The sequence below is a fragment of the Ruditapes philippinarum genome, unplaced genomic scaffold (genome assembly GCF_026571515.1).
Source record: "Ruditapes philippinarum isolate M1 unplaced genomic scaffold, ASM2657151v2 ctg2713_1_1_1_1, whole genome shotgun sequence".
Lineage (NCBI taxonomy): Eukaryota > Metazoa > Mollusca > Bivalvia > Venerida > Veneridae > Ruditapes > Ruditapes philippinarum.
The window spans coordinates 53,002-80,629 of record NW_026854865.1 but is presented as its reverse complement, the minus strand read 5'-3'; the positions used below and the strand labels follow the sequence as shown (position 1 = coordinate 80,629).

The 27,628-nt window shown below is 32.4% G+C and overlaps 1 protein-coding gene across 1 annotated transcript; it reads left to right on the top strand.

Moving 5' to 3' along the window:
- Positions 1 to 126: 126 nt before the first annotated feature.
- LOC132741357 (uncharacterized) lies at positions 127 to 27,628 on the top strand. Its single transcript, XM_060729510.1, has 9 exons — positions 127 to 238; positions 2,834 to 2,878; positions 8,876 to 9,012; positions 9,542 to 9,593; positions 14,188 to 14,260; positions 25,401 to 26,023; positions 26,425 to 26,462; positions 26,927 to 27,130; positions 27,479 to 27,628. The coding sequence occupies exons 1-9, from the start codon at positions 127 to 129 to the stop codon at positions 27,626 to 27,628; spliced, it is 1,434 nt and encodes a 477-aa protein (XP_060585493.1).

Below are 27,628 nucleotides of genomic sequence, written 5' to 3'. Positions count from 1 at the left end.
ATATTTGACAGTGTTGATTATTATGTTGATGATGATAATGATGATGATAATGAGCAGAAGTATGTTGATTGTGATGATTATAATTAAGTTTTTGATAGCAATCATAAACAGAAGCATTTGATAGTGATGATTATGTTTTACATTTATGAAGTTGATGATGAGCAAAAGTATGTTGATAATGATGATGATAATATTTGTGATGGTAATGATGAGCAAAAGTATGTTGATAGTAACGATGGTAATCATGGGCCACCTTTTGAACCTGATGATGATTTCTTCTAGATCTTTAATGAAACTGTTTTTCAGCTGAAGATGGTGTTGCAGATTTCTTAGATTTTTTATCATGAAGAAGTGTTTTATTTAACTACTAAATAAGAAAATGGGTTTTGAATAATAGTGGCTGATTTCTGTCATTTCTTGACTTCGTTATGTCGCAGCTTAGGAGCTTCAACAAGAAAGATCGACTGAAAAAGAAATAAAAATGTATTTGTTTATTTTTTTGTCGCTCTCTATATTACTTTTAATATTTATTTCTTTTATTTTTGTTGCTATTTCATGTACATGCCCTTCAATCGTGACAACACAAGTAATGAAAAATAAGCAGGGAGTTACATATTGGCGTGCAAATCATGGTGTCACAGTGTAAATTTGGGGAAAATGTTAAGAATTTCTCGAGTATTGTTATATCTTTCACAGGGTGTGTGCACATATAATTTTGGCTTTTTATGATAATGAATAGTTACCTGGAAAATTGTCCTTCTTTCATGATTATGATCTTTTCTGCCGTATTAAAATATTGCGCCTACTGTGATACTATATTTTGTTTATTTCAGTGAATATTTTTACTGTCTCCTAAAAAACAGCTCGTAATAATAACCAGTACAAGTTGTATTTAATACCAGTATTGCACTCTTAAGCTTTTAATAAACAAGAATAAACGATTACAATATTAAGTAGACGAAACTGAAAAGCAGATAGTGAGTTATCATAAACAAAGGTGAAGAAACACAGAGTCAAATTTTGAAACATATTTTCTCCAGTTAAACGACCTTTGTTGGCGTCTGCGCCGAAGCGCGGCGCCTCTGATGGAATGAAATCAGATTTTGTGAAAGGGCGACAGCAACTTCTCGAGCCTTTTAGTTGGTCATAATAAAAGCCGATCATTCCGATTGGTATGAGGGTGCTTGGTTATTCATTAAAAATGAAATGTCGCGATATGTACAATGAATAGCAAACTGGAGAATTTCGCAATGCAAATATTTTCATATGAAATAACCTTTTCCTTCAATAAATAGCGCTCTTCGGGTTTTTTTTATTTATCCTTTTGTAGTACACAGTGGGTTATTATGGTATGTTATTGTTGTACTTGTATCCGAAAGCTGTAAATAGAATGATGAGTTGATGACCTAAACAATCTGAAAATCTATTTATAGAGGGATGTACTTCTAATTGATAATTCCCGGTCTCTCCCGGTCTATTTTGACCGGGATTTACTTGTGACCGGCGAATAGTATCACACGTTTATTGTCCGGTCTCTCCCGGGTTTGGAGTAGATGTTTGATATCGTTACAGAACAGAACAAATATTTTACAGATAAATAATTTTTTTATCAAAATGAATGTTTGTCACTTAGTTTGGTTACAATAGTTAATAAACACAGATAAACTCTCAAACTTATTGATTATTATTATACATAAACATACAATTCGAAAAAAAACAACAACAAAAAACAACAACGATAGCATGTTTCATTTTATCTACATGAGATAAAAACAATAAATATGTACAATAATTGAGAACAAATGTACATTTTTATGGTAATAATATGACAACTTTGAAAAATTTTATTAAATTTGTTATTCGTGTTTAGTAAAGATGCCGAGGAATTATTCAAAGTTACAAATTAGATTTTATGAATTATTCAATTGATTGATAATTTAAAAAATGATAAAGAAAAATACAAATGTACATGTACATAGTTTAAGAATAAACAATATTATATATTGAAAGATTAACCATAATTTACTGACTTTTTCCAGTTAAGTTTTGACTTATAATCGTCGGTCAATATGACAATTGAATTCTTATAATTTATTGAACAATTTTAATAAAAAAAGTAGTAAACATAAAAACTCAGTATTAAAATAGAACATAAAACACAAAAAAGAAAAGAAAACAATATTCATAAAATCAGTATTTTTTTTATTAAAATAGATATTACAATTATTGTATAATAATTATGCTCAACATGATCAACATGGTAATATAACCAGTGTCCTATTTTTACTAAATGTGAACAGATACCTTAAGAGGGGATCTTCGCTAATAGTGATAACATAATAGAGGACAATTACACAAGTGTGGTGTTGATCATAAGTTACACATATGGATTATAAATGATTGTATACATGTATATCCGTTGCTATTATTAATCACGATCATAAAGAAATAACAAGTAATATTCTAATCTCAAAGTTCATAATGAACAATGTCTTTCGTCCGTTCATTCATAAGTGATATACAATTCTGGTTAAAACCAATTATCCATTGAAAATATTATAAGAATATCTTGTCATCATACATCTACTAGCTCATCTTCACCTGCTGCATTTCTTGCTTGGACGCCCTTTGACGCTTTGCATCAATGCTTTTCTTGTTCTATAATTGGCAGAGGAAAATTTTCGCGTCGCAGATTTTATAAAACCGTGTCAAATCAACACATATCAAACACATTTGTGCATGTCATTGTCATGTTTAGGTTTGCAAACCATTCCTGTGCACCAGTCTGTGCATTTATCTATCTTGAATATATCACCTGCTTTTTCAATTTCAGATTTCACTTTCGGTAGCAAAGGTATAGATACACGCCTTGGTACAGGTAAGGTATACGACTGCACGTTTTCATTTAGTGACAATGAACCGATAACTATCATCGTTTGTTACCTTGGCCGTATAAAGATCTATGAGTTTTATTATATTTCTGTTTGCCTAAAATATTATAAAGACTTTCTGAAATATCAGTCAAATCAGTCCCAGTGTCTTATCTAAAGTAGACTAACAAATCTCTCACCTGAAGTTTTGTCAAAGGTTTATCTTGAACTGAGTCAATACTTCCTAAACATGATTGCCATCATCTGCACGCAGGTCATGCTTATTTTAGTTTACAACACACTGCGAAATGATTGCAATATCACCATTTCCGGCACACTTTCTTAAACTCTGCACAATGACCTCGTGATGAAATTTCTTTCAATTTGAATATCGAGTTTTATTGATTTTCTTCGATTGTCTAGATTGCGTCCACGGAAATTTCTTCGTCGCACCTTGCTGTCAAAAAAACGTATAGTTGCAGTTCCAAACTTTGTTTTGGCGTCGTTTGGCCTCTTTGTCACATCTACATCTTACTGTGATAATGTTTTATTTTTTTAAGTCTTTGCTGTTTCTTGTCATTGTTAACTATTTTTCGAGAGTAATGTCTTGTTCAATCTATTGTCTTTTTTTAAATATGAAATCCAAATTACGATCCCTTATTTCCTCACTTTTTACATCAGTAACAAATTATCAGCCGTCCATCATATAATGATTTTATGAAAGTTTCCGCTTTTTCGCCTGGCTTTTGGTCATTCTAATGGAATTTTCAATATTCGTGAATGACCTTTTTCTTTAGACTAAAATCAAATATTGGTAGAAAAATGTCATTTTTCTTCGCATTACTTTGTAAAAATTCAACAGATTTCAACTAATTGTCAGCTTCCTTTCCCATTGTATATAGCAGTGAAGTGACATGTATTTCTACATTTTTCTCATGAAGTTTTGTAATTTGTTATAGAAAGAATATCGTTGTTTCCATTAAATATTATAAACAAGATCAACAAGGAAAGGCGGCGTTCAATGAACGCAACCCCCACACGATCGAGCAACAAGAGCCAGTGGCATAGAACCCAGAAGGATCCCATTCTTTTAGGATGCCCTTTGACTTCATGGGCCTATCAATCAATCATTTATTTGTCAGTTACTGATTGTTTCTTTTAATGTATGATTTATGTGATTAACTTGCCTTTTGCCCTGTCCTGTATTTTGTTTTGATGATGGTATTGACTTTGATGATGGTATTGATTAATTTTTTTGAGTTACCTCCCTTGTTTGACACATACCGAATGCATAGAGTAATTTTCAAAAAAAAGAAGATATTTTATCATAATTTCAGGAGATTTAAACAAGTAACATTTTAACTTAAATAGTAAAATGCTAATGTTAATTAATTTAAAAATAATAAATCCCAAATAGTGATTTATAGCTTAATAACATCATTGTTTGGAGTTCGGATGTTTGTTTGGAGTTAAAAAGCGATAAAAATTTGACTATGAATTAGTTTTTGACATATCATACAATATGTAAGGCTAGCTTAATCATAACAGTTTAATTTAGCACCTAAAACTCACTTTTTAAAGATGAAAATTACCATTTTGACAAGTGTTTTTGCAGTATATACTATAATTTTCCGACGAACACCGTGACAGTTATCACAAGAACTCCTTGACAAGTTATCATAAGAACTCCATCCCTCGTGTAACACTTCCTCCCCCGTGATAACGTCACATATCTTAATACGTCAACAGTGATTTTATTGCATAATAACACACACTTTCGGTTCTTATATAATCCATAGGTAAGAACGCGAGTTATGTTAGAATAAGGGCCCATTTACACAGACGGTCGGTCCCCAATCGGTCATTTAATTTTAAATTTACTCGCTGTTATGATCGGTTGTCATGCGTGATTTTATTTCTGGTTTTCTGTGTAAACGGCCGTCGGTGACAGAAAGCAAACTCAAACGGGAATGGGTCGATGATTAAATGCTGAAATACTTTTGGTTTTTATCGTTTGTAAATCGGAGCTAAATCGGGCGTAACACTGATTGATCGGTGTTTGATAGCTAGTCATCAGTGATTGAACACATTCCGTCAGATATGGCCGGTGATTCATATCCGATCGGCGATATCGGTGATTAAGAGCTTGCATATCTCGTGATATAGGTTGCCGTCGGTTATTTTTAAACAAAATTCACCGATCGAGAATTTTAAACATGTTTAAAAATCCCAATCGGTAATTTTTAACCGAAGCAAATTAACTTTCCCCAATAGCAGTTGATAGGTGACCAATAAGTGATATCGGTGTTAAATACGTTGTCATCGGTTCACTTCATAATTTGGCTAAAAAACTACCGATTACACCCCAGTTACACAGAGCCATCGGTGATTGATCGGTAGTTTTTTTAGTTTGAGTTTGCTTTCTGTCACCGATGGCCGTTTACACAGAAAACCAGAAATAAAATCACGCATGACAACCGATCATAATAGCGAGTAAATTTAAAATTAAATGACCGATTGGGGACCGACCGTCTGTGTAACTGGGCCCATCGGTGACAGAAAGCAAACTCAAACGGGTATAGGTCGATGATTAAATGCTGAAATACTTTTGGTTTTTATCGTTTGTAAATCGGTACTAAATCGGGCGTAACGCTGATTAATCGGTGTTTGATAGCTAGTCATCAGTAGTTAAACACTTTCCGTCAGATATGGCCGGTGATTCATATTTGGTTATCTTTGTCCGATCTGCGATATCGGTGATTAAGAGCTTGCACATCTCGTGATATAGGTTGCCGTCGGTAATTTTTAAAATATTTTCACCGATCGAGAATTTTAGACGTGTTTAAAAATCCCAATCGGTAATTTTTCACCGATGAAACTTATCTTTCCCCAATAGCAGTTGATAGGTGGAAAACAGGTGACCAATAGGTGATATCGGTGATAAATACGTTGTCATCGGTTCACTCCATAAGTTGGCTAAAAAAACTACCGATCAATCACCGATGGCTCTGTGTAACTGGGGTGTAACTGGGGTGTTAGTTATCATTGAGTACATATGAATATCATCTATTCAGAATTGTTTCTCCTTTTAGACAAATATTTTTATTTAATTCAAACAATTTTTACGTTCCAGTATCCATTTCTTGCCGATATTCTTCCTTTTCAGGCTATGTTTAGTTTGTCCTATCGAATAACTTGCATAAAACATGTAATCTTTGTTTACGGGTTACCTACAAGTGTTTTTTTATTTTATTAAGATTATTATTGTATTGTATGTTGTTTCAAATGTTACCTTTGCGAAATATTGTTCATATCTAATGATTTTTTTGCATAAAGACGAAATTTAAAAGAGTTTATTCGAAAGCGCATTTTATAAAATTGTAATTTGCATATGTGACGCATCTAATTTCTGAAATATGTTTGTCTATTATTAGACAAAGTTTAAAGATATACTAAGCTCAAATTTGATATCATAAAATATTGATAATTGCTAAACAATCTTTCTGTAAATATAAAATAAACATGTTTTGACTTTACACAAAATAGAAATATCATGTTTAAAATCCTCCTCACTATAGGTGGTCATAAGATGAATATATAGTTCAGTAAAGAAACTGGCAGTTTTTTTTAAAGAAAAGACCTACTTTTGTTGACCTATAATAGGAAACCCAGCTTCATATACATAATTTAATCATTTTAATTCAAATCAGACACATGCAATGTGAACTTCATAGATTTCAATAAATTTCTGTAATTAAAATATTTTACTCAAGGATAAGCATAGTATTTATCACACAACCGTATTGCACGGCTGTGCATATATTTTGACGTGACGTCATAAGCGTTATACAATCATAGTGTAAAGACGCGCTTAATATAAGCGTTATACTATAGGCGCGTCAATGAAATTTTTTCACTTTAAACGATCTTTATTTTGTGTATGTGATAAATAGTATATTAAATTTGCGTAAGTTCATTGCTGAATTTATTGAACTCGTTGAATAATATAATATTATGCTCGCCAGCAGCTCGCATAATATAATTGTGTTCAACTCGTGCAATAAATTCAGTAAATTCAATATCCTCTATATCTTTAACATAACATAACATAATACATGATAATGTCTATGATAGACTGTCACAGATGTTACTAATTCGCTGTTAGAAGTTAGGGGCATTCTGACATTTGTCTTATATCTGAAAACGACAAAGCAAATTTTAGTTATTGAATTTTGCAGAAAATGCATTAAACTGATATGCTGATTCATAGACTAGATAATACTTATATCACAGCCAGCATATTATGCAGCTCAAAAAAAAATGTCTTTCTTAAGAGGCGAACATGTTTCTGGTATTATTGATAAAGGAATTAAAGCATGTTAATGTTAGAAAATATCTCACAGACATAATTGAATATTAACAAAGTGTTGTTTTTTATCCTTCCAAACACTCATACACAATACTAAACACTAACTGTATTAATTGCCAAAAAAATGAAAATCAAAAGATGGCTTAGCCAGTTATGCAATGAGCGAACTTAAAAGTTTTTTGACATTGTTATAGGATATGAAAAATAATTCTGACACGAAAATGATATCATTTTAAAGGCTTATTGGGCCTTTTAATAATTCTAGTATGACCTTTATATCAAAATGACTTTGACTGTCAACGTCATTTATGATTTTTTATTTTACAAAATCTCCTTTAAATGCACTTATTTGATTAAAGGGACTCCATTCAGGTTTTTGACATAAAGGGACTGTGAATATTCTAGAGTGTGTACCACTTGATGTAGGTTTGAACCAGTAATTTGTGTGCAAATTTTCAGATCATTCTTTCACCCCGTATTTTCAGTATGATTATTTTTAAAATGCAAAATGACCCATTAATAAAAAGCGGGAATGAAATCCGGTTAAGAAAACCTAAGGATTTCAGTTTGATTCTGAGTATGTTCCTTTATTATCCTTTGCTCAGTTTTTCGTTTAAATTGCTACACTTGATACATCAAATTTTATGGTTTTATGCTTAAAAACCTCAGGGAAGCTCTTTTGATATTTCGACAAAACATGCTTATCAACCTCGTTAGAATACTTTCTGACCTTGACCATAAATATCAGATTTGCTTTAGTTTTGTTATTAATTGAAAGGAATTTGTTTATACTTGAAAATATAAACATTCCGTCACTATGTGTGTGTATTTAGGTTTGTTCATATTTGTTCATACTCGTCATCGGTTGCTCATATGGGTGAGTTCTGCAGAAGAGTACTAGTCATTTTAAATTGTTGGAGGATACTGTAAGATACAGATGCAGAAAGATGCCCCGGACATTGATTAAAAGTGTAATCCAAAAATCTGATTAATTGTAGTTGGGCACTCAGGGAATCGAACCCTTAATGTCGAAATTACAAGTGTCTCGCTCTAACCGATTGAGCTATGCAGGCTAGGACCACATTCTTTCAAACCGTTACATTGAGTAGTTCAAGTATGACCGTGATTTTTGAATAACCTTAACCAAATTAAGCATAAATTGATGAGAGTACATTCCTTTATTCTGATGACATTGCCATGAATGTTGAATAATATGAATTGCTGCCTTATTGTAAGAATTTTAAACAGTGCATGTGTTTTCTTGTTAGTGATATTTGCCCCAGCATAAGGTACTGGCCAAACCCCTATCCGAAATGACTCCGTAAAACAATTAATGTATCTATTAATTGATAAACATGTGCCACGCAGTCAGATCACGTCAGATCACGTTTCTTTCAATCAAAATTTTCTTTACGTGTCTTGTCAGACCAATGAGTTATCATAAGAAGGGTTAAACTGGTAACACTATTTTATTTTAGTAATTAGAGAAACCTAAGAGAGGAAGTATTTCGGATTTCTTTACAATTTAAAAAAGGCAAGCAATTCATAGTTACGCACGCTAAACTTCTAATTTAGTATCCGATCTTCCACTTAGAATGATTCATGAGAATCATTTATGTTTCAAAAATACCTTCAGGCAATGAAAAGGACAACGAACAGACCAACTTCAATCAGAGTAACGAATCAAAAGAGTCAAATAAATCAAAAACAAGAAGTGAACATACAGTTGACGAAACGACCATTCATGAACATGCAGATAAAAAAACGGACAATGTAAGTATGCTTGGGAATAATAACGAAACAAAAACCCGAATAATCAAGCAATCATAAACAGTTTCAAAATAACGTGCAAAATAAAAAATACGATGATGCATCAAGGAATATGGAAAGAATGCCGGACAGGTTGAATTAACAACAATTTTATACTCTATAACGATACAAAATACTCATTGATTTGTGCAAAAAATCCACTGCAAAGTTTGAATTTAATCATTTGCATTTAATTCAAGTTAAGTAAAAGAAATTATAAAATTTTAGACGTAAATCATGGTGCGTCTATGCCCTGATGCCATGTAGTTGCGATGTATTTCCAAGTAATTTGATAAAGCAACGAGTTAGATCCTATTAATCTTGCTGCTGCTTAAATCATACTATAGTTATAGTATGTGCTTCTGTGTTTATGGTACACTTAACTTAATATAAACAAAATATGTTTGTGACCTAATAAAATGTAAAATATACATTATTTTTCACAAAAGTACGTAAACTATCTCTAATTTCTGGTGATTTTCTTTCACTTCAGAGTCAAATAAAGGCTGTGTTTGTCGATAAAAATTTGAAGGAAAGTAACTTAGGTATGTACATTCTCACTTATTGATTTTAAGCCGGTATCATGTACTCATCGATGTAGTGCACGTAAAACGTTTGCATTTTCTAGCAACGAATATCAGATAAGTAGCCCTTGTGCCATATATATATATATATATATCTATGTTAAAACTTTGCATATCCTTTTTGTTAACCCTTTAACAAAATATTATTTAAAGCCCCCCTATACATGTCCCAAAGCGTGAAAAAAATTAAACCCCGAAAGTTTGGGGCCGGCGATAAATGATTAAATTGACAAATTTATAATGTGAATGCAAATTTTGACCCAAAAAAACCGAAGGCGGGAAAAATACATTTGGAAAAAATTTCGGCAAATGGGGGAATGTCACTCTTTTTTCTTTTTTTATAAAAAACCGTAATTTTTTAAAATTAAAATTTTAAAACTTTAATTGATACATTTCTTTGAAAGGTCCTATATTCGGTAAAAACCCCCCATAGATATTTTGATGTAGAGGAAATTTTTAAACCCTTTCAATATCGGAAATTTGTTTCCGAAATCTTTGGTAAGCAGTGGAGGGAAGGGAGGTTGTTAAAAATAAGTTTTAATAGACTAAGTGATTTTTTTTTTCAAATTCAAAGTAAAGTGAAAGTATGAAGTGCGTATGTCATGTATGTGCGATTTTGTGCATCCTAATAATGTCCAATATACTGCTGGTATATATTTGGTATGTCGCCACTCCCGCTTATTCAGCAGTTTACTGGATATTATTTATAAATATATAAATTTATAGTCAAATTTTCCCGCCATAGGGGTCATTAATTTTCCTATTATGCCTTCAGTAAAAAAGAAAAATAATAATTACCTTCTTCTTTTATACTTTAGAGGTTTTATCTTAGATATTTGGCATTAAACATTTTGAAACATTGGTGGGCTTCAACAAAACTTGTTCAAATTATAGTCCCTGTGTCAAAATTGGCACTGCCGCAGTGAGTCATTGATTTTCCTTACATGCATATAAAAACAATTACCTCTTCTATTATACTATAGAGGCTTTAGCTTAAATATTTAGCATGGAACTTTGTGTGGTTGGTTTCTACAAAAATTGTTTAAATTTAAGCCCTTGATTCAAAATTGGCCCCGACCCTTGAATCATAAATTCCCTACTGGTTGGGGACCACCAAAACCGGATAACCACCAAACCCGGACGGACCCGAAAATGCTTCATTAAGTTTTTTTTCTGTGTTCATTGGTTGTCGATCTATCAAATCCCCCAAAAATTTTTAAAAAAACTTAAAAGCATGTTTTTTCTATCGATAAAATAATTAAAAATTTTTTTTTTCAACGATAATAAATTTTTAAAGTCTTTTCAAGGTGTTGGAAAATTGAAAAATTTGAGCGTTTTAAAATGCAAAACCTGATTGATATACCAGTATTCATTTGCAGATAAAAATTTGAAAATTTCCCAAAAAATTTTAGATTTGCTGCTGAAAATCGTATTTTTTGTTTTTAAAAATTTAAAAAATTTTAAAACCCCCAAACATTTAACTGAAATTTAAAACACACCAAAGTTTTAAAAAACTGTCCCCAAAGGGCACATGGTACTTGTGGGAGACAATTTTAGGTTATTTTGATACTCTCCTTGACGAGCCTCAGTTATTAATGTCAATATAATCAAAAAACAAAAACAAAAAATCGTCTTCTATTATACTATAGAGGGTTAAGCTTAAGTATATGATGTTAAACATTGTCTGGTGGGGTTCTACATAAATTGTTCAAATTTAAGTCCTTGGGTCAAAATTGAACTGCGCCCAATTTGATCGTAACTACTGACTTTCCATAGCAACCTTACATTTCCATAACAATCAATGACTTTCAATAGCAACCATTTTCTTCCATAGCAACAACTGACATTTCACATCAGCCATTGACCTCAATAGCAACCATATACTTCTTTAGCAACCATTGACATTCTATAGCAACCAATCACTATCCATAGCAACCACAGACTTCTTTAGAAACCAGAGACTTTCCATAGCGTTAGGTGGCGCGATAGCTCAGTTGGTTAGACCACTGACTGTCACTTTTGACGTTCCGGGTTCGATCCTGTGTAACACCCTTGGGATTTTTCAGAGACACTATCAGTGTGTCTCACCTACCTAGAGGTTTACTGGTAAAAAAACCCAGGTAATCCTCGTATGTGTCAGTGTTTTACACTGGGCATGTAAAAGAACCAAGGGATCTATTCAATAAGATCTAGGGACTGGTTCCCGGACTCCCTTGTATCTCATAGCTGTCCCTAGAGTCTGTTGAGGTAAGAACCCTATTGGAAATAAGTGCTTGCACTTTCGTAGGTTATACTTGACCGCCAGGTGTAAAGAAAATCAATCAACCAAATAATCAATTATAGAAACTAATGACTTTCCATAGCAAACATCGATTTTTCAAAGCAACCAGTGATTTTCTATAGCAACAATACACTCCCAAGTAACTAGTAATTTTCAATATCAACCAGTAACTTTCCATAGCAAGTAAAGGCTTCCATTACAACTAACTTTTCATAACAACTATATACTTCCATAGCAACCAGTGTGTGTTCAATGGCAGCCAATGACTTTCTATAACAAAATTTGTCTTCCATTGCAACAAGTCACTTTACGTAGCAACCAAGACTTCTTAAGCAACCAGTGATTTTCTATAACATCAAGGGACTTGCCATAGTGTCCAGTATATTTCCCTAGGAACCATTGACTTTCTTTAGAAACCATAGACTTTCATAGCAACCAATGACTTTCTACAGCAAACATTGACTTCAAATAGCAACTTGTGACTCCGATAGCAACCAATGACTTTCCATTGCAACAATTGACATTCCATAGCACCAGATATTCCCCATGTCCTAGCAACTGTATGCTTTCCATAACAACCATGGACCTCAATAGCAACCAGTGACTTCATAGCAGCCATTGACTTTCCAGAGCAAGCTGAAATTTTCCATAATCACCCGTGACTTCCATAGCAAACATTAGCTTTCCATTGAATTTCATAGCTGACCTCAAGGAAATCATAAATTTTGTACAAGCAGTGACTTTTTTTTAGATTGCATTTCCTGAGAAATAGCAACCAGAAATGTTTTTACATGTGCACTTTCTCAGATACAAATATGAATTTTGTGAGTTGATAAGATAAAGATTTTTATTTTCTTTATTAGGTTTCTATATTATTTGTTCCTTGTCATTTTGTCTGGTAACAATATTGATTCATCATATTTGCTGAATGACTTGCGTATTGGTAAAGATCTTTTTGGTGGCGCATCTTGAAATCGATATATGTTCATATACAAAATACACGTACTTTATGAAAAAAAATGAAATTCTTTAATGAACGTGGACTGTTCTATTTTATTCCGGGCCAAGGGAATTTTCAATAGAAGGTAACTAAAGCGGAACTCGGAAATCTATTTGTATATATTATTATGTTGTTTTAAACACCAAATAAACACGTTTCTCTGAAGTCAAAGTACCGGTAAGACAAAGGCAATACAAAGGTTCGTTATGTCAAGTTAAACCCACAAAATTGGCATTATTGCTTCAGGACCCTCTGCACTCCGTTGCAATCGAATCAACTGCAGTTTGCGATGTAATCAATTTTGTCACTTCTATAAACAGGTCATGTCAAATTCCAAAATTTCAAATAGTAGGCTTATTTTAGAGTATGATACAAACGATAAGATGCCGATGTATTTGTGGGTCGTTTTGCACTTCTTGGACGTGTTTTAACCAAGTGGCGTCCCCTTGTCAAACTTTACAGAAGTATTTGCATAAATGGCGATGAATTGCACAATGTTCGTGTTATTAGTCGGAAGACTATATGAGTGGGCTCCTGTTTCCAGTTAAACATTTATGCATAAGATAAGATTCAGTCTTAAACTTACCGACAACAAAATGTTGACAATGTTGCAGGCTGGGTTTGATTTAGCCTATTCATAGACGGAGTGAAGGGTGCCTGTTGCCGTTCAAGCTCTATAACACCGACTTTATCAGAAACAAACATTATAAAGTATAAAGTATATTATTTTCGTGAGGCATATCACCAAGTAACTATCGTTTGGTTCTGACAAAAAGGGCTAAGGCTAATGGCGATTGGTATGGAGTGAACAAAAGAGAAATGAATGGTATTAATCATTACATTATTTATTCTTTCGGTTAAAGCGACATCATTAACCCCGATATTAATGCCAATATACATTTTACCGCCCTGATGGAGTGCATATGATCGATGTTGCTTTGAGCTTTAAATGATTCTGTCAAAGATGCCTTCGATAACAATCTTAATTGATGGGAATTTTAGGATGAATGGGCAATAAATTTTCACCGAGCGATGAGTGGACAGGGGTGGCACTTAAACTAAGATGATATAAATCTGGTTGTGGCCTGTGGGTTTGTTTGTTTCTGTTTGTTTAACAGTACTTAACCTTTGCTTGCCTTGTCGTGGTTCTGTTCAAGCGTTTCTGAAGAAAATAATTCTGACCGTAACAATTTGTGCTGACCGTTTAAAACTATTACTTTTTACTAGTAATAAACCTTTACCGTGCAATGAATTGGCATGTTGGTTCTTTTCAGGCGCCATGTCTTCTCTGAGCGGTAAACTGATTGATTCAAGTCGAAGGTTTATGCCAACTGTATTGCATCATTTGTAAGTATATGTTTGTTCCACTGCAGCATCTGCGATGCGGTTGTAGATAGAGGTTGACCTGTGTGTGTGTGTGTGTGTGTGTGTGTGTGTGTGTGTGTGTGTGTGTGTGTGTGTGTGTGTGTGTGTGTGTGTGTGTGTGTGTGTGTGTGTGTGTGTGTGTGTGTGTGTAAGCGTGTGTGCGTGTGCGTGTGCGTTTGTGTGCGCGTGTGAAGAATTGAAAAGATGAAATGAAATATGTTGAATACATGTCACAACAGTATGTTAACTTGACTTATTGTAATTTATATATGAAAAAACACATAAAAAATGAGAGAAAATTCAATATTTAATATGAAAATAAAGATATTTTGAATTTAGTAACAGCCGCAAGTAAAAAAATGCGTGCGTAAATAACTTTAATTACCCTTAACATAGAACTTGACCGTGGCTTTTGAGATCATGTGCTCTGCAATCTGTTCTTTATGTTGACCAATGGTTATATCCCATCATAAATATATGAGATATTTTTCATAAATTGTTTTTTGCCATATATCGTTAATTTTTAAATGACATTTTCTTGATGTTTCAAAATTTGGTCTTCCACTTAGCTTACTTGTTGTAATCCTGATTATAAATTGTTAATATTATGAGGTCCGAATAAATACTTTTACTGGTTTAGAAATATTCAAATACATTTAAATTTCAGGGATTTTTAAGTAAAGAGAACGCATAATTGTGTTGTTATGGACATTCTTTAGGAAATATGTTTTTCCCTATTGAATTGCCATATCAGCGATTTGTGTCGTTTGTAGGCCGTAAAAGGTCGCCCCGTAAATATAATCAAACATGTTATTTTTTCTATCCTCGAAGATTGTTTAGCACAACATTATTGTTTTTTTGGAGTTTTTGATTTCTTTTTTTTTGACTTTTTCAACTCGGGTTGTTCAAGTATTCCAACTTTTATACTGTATAATCACCCTTGTGATATGTTGCCTGCTATTTAAATTTGTCTTTTGATGTCTTATCTGTGATATGCAGGCTTCATAACTTCTGATCCCCTTTCAAAATTCTATTTTATTTAGTTCCGTCCTTTGTTTGCTCCTTGCTCGTTTAGGACAAAGCTTTCATTTACTTAGGGACAATACGCAGCTTTTTATGGAATGGTAGGGAAGTGTCACATTAAATGTTCCACGATATTTGCCATAAGAACACATCTGTGGATGTTTTTATATTCAAAATTTCACCTTTTTCATATTGAAATGCTATATTCTACTAATTAATAAGCCGGTGCTAAGGGGGCGTGGACGGTAACTTGCACTTACCAGTACCGTCCATGAACAGGCTCACTCAATCCGAGTCTGCAGCATTTTCAGATTTGCTGTTTTGGACTTTATTTAGGGATTCTGTTTTCCCTATTTAACTCTATTAAGTCGCGTTTTGGAGTTGTTTTTTATTTTAGTGTACTTAGCTTGAACTCCATCAATATCATTTGTTTAAAATAATACGTGTTTTTGTTATTAGAACTTACTTTGTCGACATAGAATGTGTAATTTTATTCAGTGTTAAAACAACAAAAACAGCAAATACACGTATAAAGAGTTCAGAAATACTTTACAAATCAACCACAAAAAGGCACAATAACATTCAAGAAGATATCAGTATTTCCCGTATATGAATTGGCTGATAAAAAATGTGTTATGCAGTTTTCTTATGCGTCCATGCAACTATGATTTTAGCATACTGAATATTAGTTCCGTGTTATATATTTCTATATACAGTGTAACTTCCGAAAACCGAACACCCATGGGACTTGTCAAAAAGTTCGGATTTCAGAGGTTTCCGGAATTCAGAGGTTTATGATAATGTGAACAAGAGTAAGCCACTTAATATCACTAAATGTCAAGGAAGATGTGGCCATTACTGTAATATCATATATAATAGTCTTTTAATCAAGATAAAGATGTGAATGGAAAGAATGCATTTTTTATCTTACCTGCAAATGCTTTTGAATTTTTATCAGTTTGTAGAATTACTGTTAAGTGCATAAACTTACATATCGTCCGATGCTAGTTAATTAATTAGTACATCAAATGCAATAAAATCTCTAAAGACGTTTGATGCATACATTGTCCCAATTTATTGTCATTTAATCCGCTAATTAACACTTCAAATTAACTGACCGCCGTAAATTACTTTGATTAACCCCATCACTTCAAACATACCATTTCACAGTTTGTGATTTTAACGCGTGTCAAATTACACGATCACCGCTAATTAGTAAACAATCGATAGGGAGATTAAATCTTCCTGCAGGGTAAACATTCTCGATTTACAATGTATTTCACACCTTTGGATATTTCCGGTTTTTGGAGGTAAAATTGCATTGATTTGACTCTAATTTTACGAAAATATCGTCCGGAATTCAGAATTTAGAAGTTCCGGAATTCAGAAGTATTATATTAATAGAAAATAGAAGGGAAAAAATCGGGACCGAAAAAATTGTTCGGTTTTTAGAAGTTTCCGGATTTCAGAAGTTCCGGAATTCGGAAGTTACACTGTATTAGTTATTTCTAAGACTGTATAATGTATTAAACAGCAACTGAAGCAAATGACAAAAATAATTAGACTATCTTAAAAAAATCGACTTAAAACAAATGATTAGGTCATAACATAAAAGACAAGCAAATACATGCACTTAGAAGTTCAAGTAGCAATAATTTTTATTTTGATGGTGTTTTGTATTCCTTATGAAATATACGTTCAACCAAAATATTTACAATTCATGACGTGAAAGCAATTTTATTACCTATATGAAAGCAAAGGAAACTGTTTCCGTATCATTTTCTTATACACACACAAACAATTAATACATCGATATATGTTTCGTTTGACTTTCAAGACGATTTCTAATTAATGTATAAAGTTGTATAAATGTAGTGCAGTAAAGTCAGTATTTTCCTTTAACTTCATTTATGATTAATTCATTATATGATATATTTTACTCAATCCATCAAGTTTTATAAAAAAACAATTGATGCTTATTCATACTTGAATATGTCAAAAATATTACAAAATGTGCCTATGATTAAAGTCGATATCAACTCAAATTTCATATGTTTCTATATATGAAATCTTTAGAGCAATCGCAATTAAAATTGTGTTTCAAAGAATGTGTTGTATATGCTGCAAACCTTGTTGCAGCAATAAATGTAATGAAGGCATTATATTTTGGAAATTTCGTTCAGGGAATGAAGTTAACAGCCCCTTTCTTGCTCCTCAATATAGCTTTCCAGAATCGTTTGTATGTCGTTCATTAACTTCCAATCTTGTGCTTACATATTATCTGTATAGTGGCTTAAATATCTTTTTTGTAAACTATTATATGAATAACAAATTTAATGTAGTGCGATGCCTAGTTATCAGTTGTTTAGATGCTTGAGAAAAACAGATATGTGTTAAAAGATATTCTTCGTTGGTGTTTGCACCAGATACAGACAAAAAACAACTGAAAATTCAATTGGGTATGCAGGAAAAGGGAGTTTTGATTAAAAACTGTTTTAAGTGATGAGATCTGTCAAATTGTCAATGCATCTTAGTGTTATCATTTATGCAAAATCCTACATAAAGCTTACTATTCAAGAAAATACCAAGCTGAGTGTAACCGCGCGTGACGAGTTATTGACTTTGATTTTATTGAATTATTTTGATTAAAGGATGGCTTACGATAAAAAAATATTTTACTCATCTGTTTTCGATGTACATGATATTGTAACCGGGCTGGCATTAAATAGAATAAAACACTCAATACATTAGTTAATTAAGACATTAAATCAGTAAATGTTCACAACATAAGGTTAAATTTAATTTATATAAATATGAAATTATTGTATCTGAAACTTTCAATAACATTTGCTGTTATGTTTAAAACCTTGAGTGACTACGTAGTCGTCATTTGTTTTCTTTTTCTTAAGCATCACTTTATTTAATCGGTTAATATTGTTGTATTATAATGCCATTCAGCACATACACGCTGTCGTGGTGCAATTAATCGACTGAGGTATTTAATCACGGCGCGTACTGCCTGGTCGCATATGTACTTTTCCAACTCACTGCTGTTAAATGTTAGACCCATTATCCGGAACGCATATCAGGGTACATATTAATTGTTTATTAAAAAATATGTAAGAACGTACTCAATCGCTATCAGTCGAAAATTCTAATGTAACACAACTTCAATGTTATCTATTTTATATTTGATGTTTTTCTTAAAAAGTAAGTTTAAAGTCATTTTAAACAGCTTGTTAAGCTATTAAAATTATTGACAATTTTGTTATCATAGTTCAATACACTATTTTAATACACTTTATTCATTATAATATATAAAGAAAAACTTAAATTGAAGATATTGGTAATTATAAAGTAACGAAACAACCTTCCATTTTCGGAGGAAAATTTCAAGCGACAAAGCATTATGTCCAAAATTTATTGGTAGTTTCGTTATACTTTTGGAGAAAAAAATTATCAGTGCATTTTTTTGTAAAATCATTTTAATACATGCGTGTATGTGAATATAATATACGTTTTAAGAATTTTAAGTTATACATCAAGATATATTTATTTTGTACCAGCGTACGCTTCTATTCTATTAGTTGGAGTATAAGTCATAATCTCGGTCTCGTCTGTCTCGCGAGAACAAATGATTGTCAAAATAGCGACGCCCATGAACTGGTTTCTCCAATAATAAACATGAAGAAAAACTGTCATGCTACCTCTTTTTAGATGATAAATATTGATATACAATTTATCCGTTCCTATTCTTTTAAGTACATACATATGCAACACGGGTAATGATATTGCAACATGACATTTGAGTGTCCAAATCTCAGTTTCCCTCTATTTTGCTATAAATGAAATTATATACGCAAATACTCAGTCAAAGTAACGCTGATATCTGATATAATAATATGAAAAAAGGCAGAGCCTGAAAGCGAGTCCGATTTACTTTTATTTGTCATTTGGTATTTTATACACTGCTTCCGTTTATTCTGGTTCCCTGTTCTATAATGGGTCCCGTAGAAGTGTCAAGAGACGAGTCTAAGCATCCGTTTTCAATCAGAATTCCTCGGCTTTTGTCGTTATCTTGGAATTCGAAAAGTTGCGATGTGTCAATTTCCTACATTGCAGTACGTCCGGCAAGAATTTTAAAAACCATCACTATCTAGCAGGTACTCGCGTTACCGTAAAGCTCACTTGAAGAACAGGCCCTTCGGACCTGCTCCTCGAGCTCACTAATAGTTAAAATGTTCCACTTTTCACCTTTATTCCTAAGTAATTTTTCACCACGCTTGCTAACAGCGGTAGTCAAGTTACCAAACAAGTGCCTCAGATTTCACCGGTAATCACATGACAGCTGCAACAGACCCTGAGGCAGTAAAAATATATAGAAAGTCTTGGTATAAAATATCTCTATAATCAATTTTTGGTGGTCATATGTAAGTTTGTCATAAATAGGTGTTCAAACCTGTGGCCGCGCTCATTTTGGCACACCTGGACAAGACATTTATTGTAATGCAATAATTTGGCGTTGACTTTGGAAAAGACGTTTTTGACAATGCATTTAAATGGAATGGGTTAGTATTGGGAAAACATAACGTCTGTAATAATGATGCAATACGCATGCGGTTTGTAAAACATGAAATGAACTTCAAAAAAATTGGGAACAGTATAATTAGAATTTTTTGTTTACTTAATCAGATGATGAATTGTCTTCAATAATGTAACAAGTAGGGTGTAAAACGTAGCATATTTTTAAGTAACGTGATATATTCTTAATAATCTGAGAACATCTTAGACACTGTTCCCAAGATATTAAAACGTTGTGTATATGTTTAAGTTTGATAACTAAAATGATAACAAATGAGTGGTATTTCTTTTTTAAAATAATACCCTTATAGTTAAATCAAGTAAATTCAAAGACATCTTTAAAAAACTGTTTCCTATCGAAATCAAGGACAACTGCATAGTATCTACAAAAATAATATCTAATACATAAAATATACGATTTAGTGGCACTCACACCGCGCAATTAACGCTGAAGAAAACGCAGAAATGTCGGAGAGCACCGTGCAGTAGAGTATTCCACAATGTATTTCAATGTATATGCAATTATCCAATAATGAAGAGAAAAGCGTTTTGTTAAATATCAAAAATTAAGCTCTGTATGAAAACAAGCGTACATGACATTGTATAAATCTTTGAAAAATCTTTCAATATATTAACAACCTACGTCAGTCGCAAAGTAATTATACTTGAGTGATATTTTTTCGAGGTTTAGTGTATATAAGAGGAGAGAATGTACACTTATTTGCTGTCGTTAAAATGTCAAAATCATTTTATATCCGCTTTTTTATTATCGTGTTTTTGTTTCTGTGTCACTTATTGACCGGTGCTGTTACATCTTTATGGTTTGGTTTTTGAGATGAACATTGGCCGGAATTCATCTTTGATTACTCTTTAGTGTTCCGTTGCTTAAATAATGAATTTTAATAGTTCAGTTTCGTAGATTAAATCCCTGATGCAGCGCGTACATCACGGAAAAAGCGTTCAAAATCATCTGCTCCTCAACATTCTGTAATCAACCATCCCGACAATTTAAGATGGTTATAAATCATTCCATCTCCAGATGATTAACATTTTGTCGTGTCATTTCAAGATGTGAAAATTCCTCACTTGTCTGTATTATTCAATTCAATTGTCATGTACCAGATAACAGTTGTTCGACGTCGTCGGAACTTTATTTGAGCTAACACAATTTTCTTTCACACAAATGGAAAACGCACGGATTCTCGTGTTTGTGTTATTTTCCAAAACGAACTACTGATCAAGTTATAGTTGTTTAATTACAACTTGCTTGCGTGCACGTTCTACTTTACGATTTATCACAGTGATTATGATTTCACCTCATCAATCACTCGTCTTGCTGTCGTTTTTCTCTAAATTAAATCTGCGATATGACTCTGAAAAGCAGCTCTAACTAAAAAAAAGATGATCATCATTATTATCAGATGCTGTCTACTGATTACTGTGTAAAAAAACAACTTTTCTTGAACTTAGAAGTCTTGACTACAGCTTTCATAATTTGATTGCAGCGTTTTCTTCACATCCGGGTCTGAACATGAGTCCAAATACCACAAAAGTGTTGACATTAATGAATTAAATTCAAAACGCCTACGCAAAGTGAAATACCGAGTTTGTTTATCATTAAGATTCTCATGAAAATTCATATTGAACTTAAAGCCTCATTATTACCAACGACAATTTTCTGAGTTGCGAACAACCTGCCAAAGTATAGAATTAGTTGAACAACAGGTTCCATTTTCTATAAATTGCCCATCGAAACTTGATTTGACGATTGATTCTACGTTTAATTTTTTTTTTAAAAAGTTATGCGACCTTACTTCTTTCTATTTACTTCAAACTGTCAACTTAAAAGTGTAACGAAAAAATCATTACAAACTACAAACAAGAATCACAGCCACGCGGATGCCATGCTCGACTGTTTTTTTATTTCTAAAAATCATTTTGATAAAAGGTTAAGATAAAAAAAAATTGTATAAAATTTAATTACTAAATACAATTTAGTCATGATTAACAAGGTCAATGTCATGTTAGGTTAAGTCAAGTGCTGTCTAATCTACTCTATATTTTGTCCAAAAGGGATATTGTGCGCAATTATAAACAAGAGCACCGCTAGGCGGATCAATATATGCCCGAAAGTGGATGGACGGAAAGACGCCAGGGGTATAACATAATACTGTATGTGTAGAAATATTCGCGGGCTTCAAATTTTCGCGATCTTCGCGGTGACATTCGATCCGCGAATTCATGTTTAGCGAGAATATTTCTACACCAATAATTTCTTAATAGTCATATTTTCTATAGAACAATGTATATCAGTGTGTGATATGCTTTCACATTTTTCATTTAAATCTTTACTGAGTAATTGTGTTTTGTTTTTCAAGTTATTCATTATTTAAAATCGTTTATGTTTGTATTTTTAATTGTTTGTTCAGAAAAACCAAAACATGATCTGATCAGATGTCAAGACGTTTATGACGCAAACTGTGAAAAATTATGCACGTTAACGGGCATTCTTTTGTTTGCTATAATCTGTCCGTTAGACAATGTCTTTTTTTCTGTACAATAGAGTATTGTTTGACCCTAGTATTGAAAATAACTGTGAACTCCCACGATGATAACAGTTATTTTCCTTTTTTAACCTGAGTGGTCTAAGCGAATTTATGATTTTCGGTTGTCAACTCCGCGAATTCAAAATAGCGCGAATATTTGTATAGACCCCCAAAGTGGACCTTTCCGCGAAAATTTGCTTCCGCGAATTTAAATACACATACAGTATAAGCAAATTTCTTAGGGCATATTATTAATGTACTCAATATAAGTGATCATCCTATGAAGTTTGAGAGTTGTAAAACTGTTAACAATATTAAGGTCATTTGATATTGACCTTTGACCTTGTGACCCCAAGATAGATATTGATTTTAATTCAATATAGGCAATCATCATATGAAAATTGAACACTGTACTATACTATAGAAAGCACAACTTTCAGTGCTAACGTCATTGTGACCCTTACCGTTGATTATATGACCATAAAATCAATAGGGGTCATATATTGGACACGGCTGTTCATCCTATAAAATTGTACAGATGTAGGTTGTTTAATACTAAAGTTATTGAGCGAAAACCGTTTTCAGTCTTAAGTTTATGGTGACTTTCACCTTTGATCTTGTGACCCAAAAATTGATGGGGTCTTTTACTCAATATTGACAATCATCCTATGAAGTTTGAACACTGTGGGCCAAAGTGAACTTAAGTTACGTTCCAGAAACCACAATTTTTAGTGAAAAGATCATTGTGACCCTGATCTTAGATCTAAAGACCCTAAAATCAAAAGGGTTCATGAATTTGACATGGCTATTCATCCTAAAACATTTATTAGCTGTAGGTTGATTAATATTAAAGTTATTTAGCGGATATTGTTTTCAACTTTAAGGTAAAAGTAACCTTCACCTTTGACCTTGTGACGCCAAAATCGATAGGGATCTTTTTCTCAATATGGACACTCATCTTATGAAGTTTGAATATGGTGGGCCAAATGAAACTTAAGTTATGCTCCGGAAACTGTTTTCAGTTTTAAGGTAATAGTCACCTTGACCTTAGACCTTGTGACCCAAAAATAAATAGGGATATGTTAGTTAATATGGACCATCGTCCTGTGAAGTTTGAATATTGTGGGCTAAATGGAACTTAAGTTATGATCTATGAACGATGACGCCTCAAAGTAACCTTGACCTTTGACCTTTTGACCCCAAAATCATTAGGAGTATTGTACACAATATGGACAATAATCCTATGAAGTTTGAATATTGTTGGCCAAATGAAACTTAAATTATGCTCCGAAAACCAAATTACTAACGGAGAGACAGGACGCAGGGGGTATAAATGATATGCCCGAACCTTTACGGCATATAAAAACAATCGATTAAGAAAGTAGTAGTCTCATATAATAAGATTAAAATGTGTTTTCCTAATTAAGTCGATATAAATCAATTGACCCGAAGGGCTGGGTCTGAGAAAAGTACAACCTGCGTACTGCGGATCGTCTCGAAATACATTTAGTTAACTTTTTACCAAGTAGTTTCAATTTGCTTCCATCAAATCGAAAGATATCGAGTAGTCACTAAATTGTTAACAGACGGATGAACGATGAACGCCTCAATGTAATGTCGGGCTTATAAAAATGCTGTACATTATTATTAAAACTTTGATCCTATTTATTAATAAACAAAATAACTTAGAAATATCTAGCAAATGGTATTAGGCCTATAATTGAATGATTTTTTTAGATATGTTAAGGTATATGCTTGTATTCCTATAGACTATAAACGTTATGATCAACTAATTTAAAACATGGGATCTTAAAAATGTGTTCGCTTTAAAATCAAACAGTGTGACCGAACGTTTCAACAATACCCTGTATTCATAGCTAAAATTCAACAGTCTTCGTTAGCGTTGTTGTACGTAACTATTAATAAAAAGAGCATCGTATCTGATTTGTACAAGGGGGCGAAGGCTGCGAGTATAAATTAGATTGCCGAGTGTTTTAATGTTTTTTCGCTTTTGATTCATAGGCAAAAATAAAAACACGTTCCCTGTTGTCACAAAAAGAAAATTCCAGAAAAAAGTAACAAATGTTCGTACATTTGAATATGATATGTATATCGATGTCCCTTTCTGTGCCGCCACAAGAAAAAATTAGACAGTCAATGAGTATGCACTAGATTTCGGGTAATTAATACCTGCACTCCAGTTAACGCACTGTGCATATATATGTATACGATTTAACTCTGACACATTTTCAACAGAAAGGTCCCTCAACTATGATACAATGGACTTTACCTTTCATTAAGAAATGCTGCAGCCAGAGCGAATTATATTAACACTGTTTTTCAGCATTGTAAACATGGTAAAGCAATGGTGAAATCATCTAGGAATACATATTTGAACTGTTACAATAGTTTAATGCAAACTACTAAAATAATTTTAAACATGGAGGTTTTATAACGCGTTTATTAAAACGCGTAGAATTTTATAGAATGAACCTATGTAAAAATGCCAAAAACGCCAAAACTCAAAATGTTGCAAGTTCAGTTTAATAAAGTTTGTCGATGGATGGTAGTGGGTAAGTTGAAGCCATTTAGAAGGCAAATTGAAGAAAATCATTTCAAATACATAGGAATGACTTTTTGGTATAAATAACTATATAAACATATTGAGATGAAACGGAAAGAATCCAGATATTATTCTAAGTTATTTGAATAGTGTTTGATGATTTTATAATTATTTCTATACCAATAGCCTAAATCTTACTATAATTTATGTTTATGACTTAATAATTCAATTATACTGAAAGATATTTAACGAGGTAATGATTTAAATGTTTACATGTTTATGACCTGATCATTTAATTCTATTAAGATTTTTCTACAAGACACCATTATATACATAATGCACACTCAAGACGGAATATCTCAAACGATTTTATTCTTAATATGTATTTACTTAAAATTGTATATTTTAGCAACACGATGAGTGCGTCAAAACAACAACTTTTGAATGAAATTGGTGAACGGATAAGTAAAGACAGAAATAAGAAAATAGGCTTTTGCTTGCTTTATAAGGCCACTGACAAAGTGGATGTAGAGGAGTTTCATGAGAAATGCGACGCTAAAGGCTCTACAGTGACTATCTTATATGGCAAATCTAATACATTATTTGGCGGCTACACATCTCAAAGCTGGAGGTCAACTAAAAAAAAGCAAAGAGTAAAGGATGAAAACGCATTCCTTTTTACAAAGAATGGCAGTTTAGATTCAAAATGTGTCTTCTTTCCAATTAAAAAGGATCAGACAGAGAATGCTATAGTACGCGATAAACATTTCGGCCCTACTTTTGGTGTAGGAGTGTTTAACCGGTATGACCTGCAGACATTTAAAAAGGATTCAAAGCCAGAATCGAAGAAAATGGGGAATTTAATGAAATTGAATGGCTCGCTAAACATGAAGTACTCATATTCTGCAGAAAAACAAGACAAGACATACAAGAAAAGTGCTGTAGATGACGATGGCGAGTCAAAACTAAAAGCGAGAAATATCAATTCCGGAACAATGATAGTTAGAAAACTTGAGGTCTTCCAGGTCACAGGTAAATGTCTGTGTTTGTGTGTGTGTGCGTGCGCATGCGTGTACCAGTCTTTAGTTATTCATTAAGCTGTAATCGTAAAGATATCTTACAATTAATGCACAGAAAATGTTATGTGGTTAAACGACAATTAACAATTAAGCATAACTTTGAAATATTTTTTTTAATTCATGTGAAATAGAAGAACATAGATAAATATATTATGTTCCTTCATGCATTAAAATGTCAAAGACAAAGTTTTTAAACATGTCTATAAAGTAAAAAAATAACAAAACTTAATTTCATTAAATATTGCAAAAACATTAATGAAACTAATTTCTTTCATATTTCTACCGTTAAGTCATTTAATGGACAGGTGAATTAAACGAATTACTAAATTTTTTACGTTCACAATTATAATTTAGATGATGAGTTCGAAGTAGACTGGCTGAGAAGAATAGAGGTAATGTTTTTTTTAAGTAAAATTTCGGAACGAAGCTATTAATTTGCTGTATAACATTGAATAAAACAACATGTATCTTAAAGTGCATTGATAATAAAACTATAGAAATGTATCATTTGGATATTCTAATATATCATTTCTACAAATGTTGAGTCCTAAATGATTATATATAAACTTTTATATCATGTATATGATGAATAATAATATTTTAGAACAAAATTGATCTGCTTTATATAAATATGTTCAATCGGATCATGTATATTTCAATTATAAAAACAATCATAAATATTCCTTATATGGTGTGTTGTTTCTTGTGATACTTAATAGTATGAACATAATTATCTATGGTATTACAGACCTCAGTTATAGACTGTTTCACTTTAAATCAAAGCTTTAAGTTTGAAAATTTTAACTTATTCATTTAAGCTTGATTGATTTTTTACGCACAAAAAATTATTTTGAAGGGCAATGCTTTTGAAAACAAGAAAAGAGAGCTCATTCAAATGGTACCACTATCCGGTTTAGATATCGATCAATACAACGTTTTGCTAGTGGGTTCTGTTGGAGCAGGGAAATCTTCATTCATTAACACATTATCAGCATTGATAACAGGGAAGACTATACCAATTGCTCAGTCTAGAAATTCTTCATCATGTGTCACTAATCAGGTTTTTATATTTTTAATTGCTTTACATGAGGAATATGCAAATCGGTCTAAGATTAGCAAACTTGCTGGGGGATATTTAGCCTATTCCTTATGTCAGAGTTTTAATAGTTTAAAAATACAAGTTTACATACTTTTTGTAATCAATTTTCTCATTTTTATTTTCGGTTGATTAATTTGATAACCTTATTGTACGAGTTTTATTTAGATTGATATATCCTACTCGTGGAAATGAAAAACAGCTATAAGATATCCATGTATTATATTCATTATCTGAACGATTCAATGACGTTAATTATGTCGTTATTAATGAACATTTCTGTAGATTCTTTCATATTTTTTTCTTGCGTAGATAAAGAAATATGACCTCAGGTCAGCAAATGGAGACACAATGAAAATCCGTTTTGTTGACATAAGAGGGTTTGAATGTGGAAGAGAGACTGACAAAGAGCTTGAACTTTTAATAGATGGACAGCTACCCGAAAACTATCAAGTAAAGTGA

Coding starts and splice junctions, on each gene's coding strand:
- LOC132741357 (XM_060729510.1), top strand. CDS start 127: ATGATTATGTTTTACATTTATGAAGTTGATGATGAGCAAAAGTATGTT. Junction 2,879..8,875: donor AGATACACGCCTTGGTACAG/GTAAGGTATACG, acceptor AAATACCTTCAG/GCAATGAAAAGGACAACGAA. Junction 9,594..14,187: donor TTTGAAGGAAAGTAACTTAG/GTATGTACATTC, acceptor GGTTCTTTTCAG/GCGCCATGTCTTCTCTGAGC.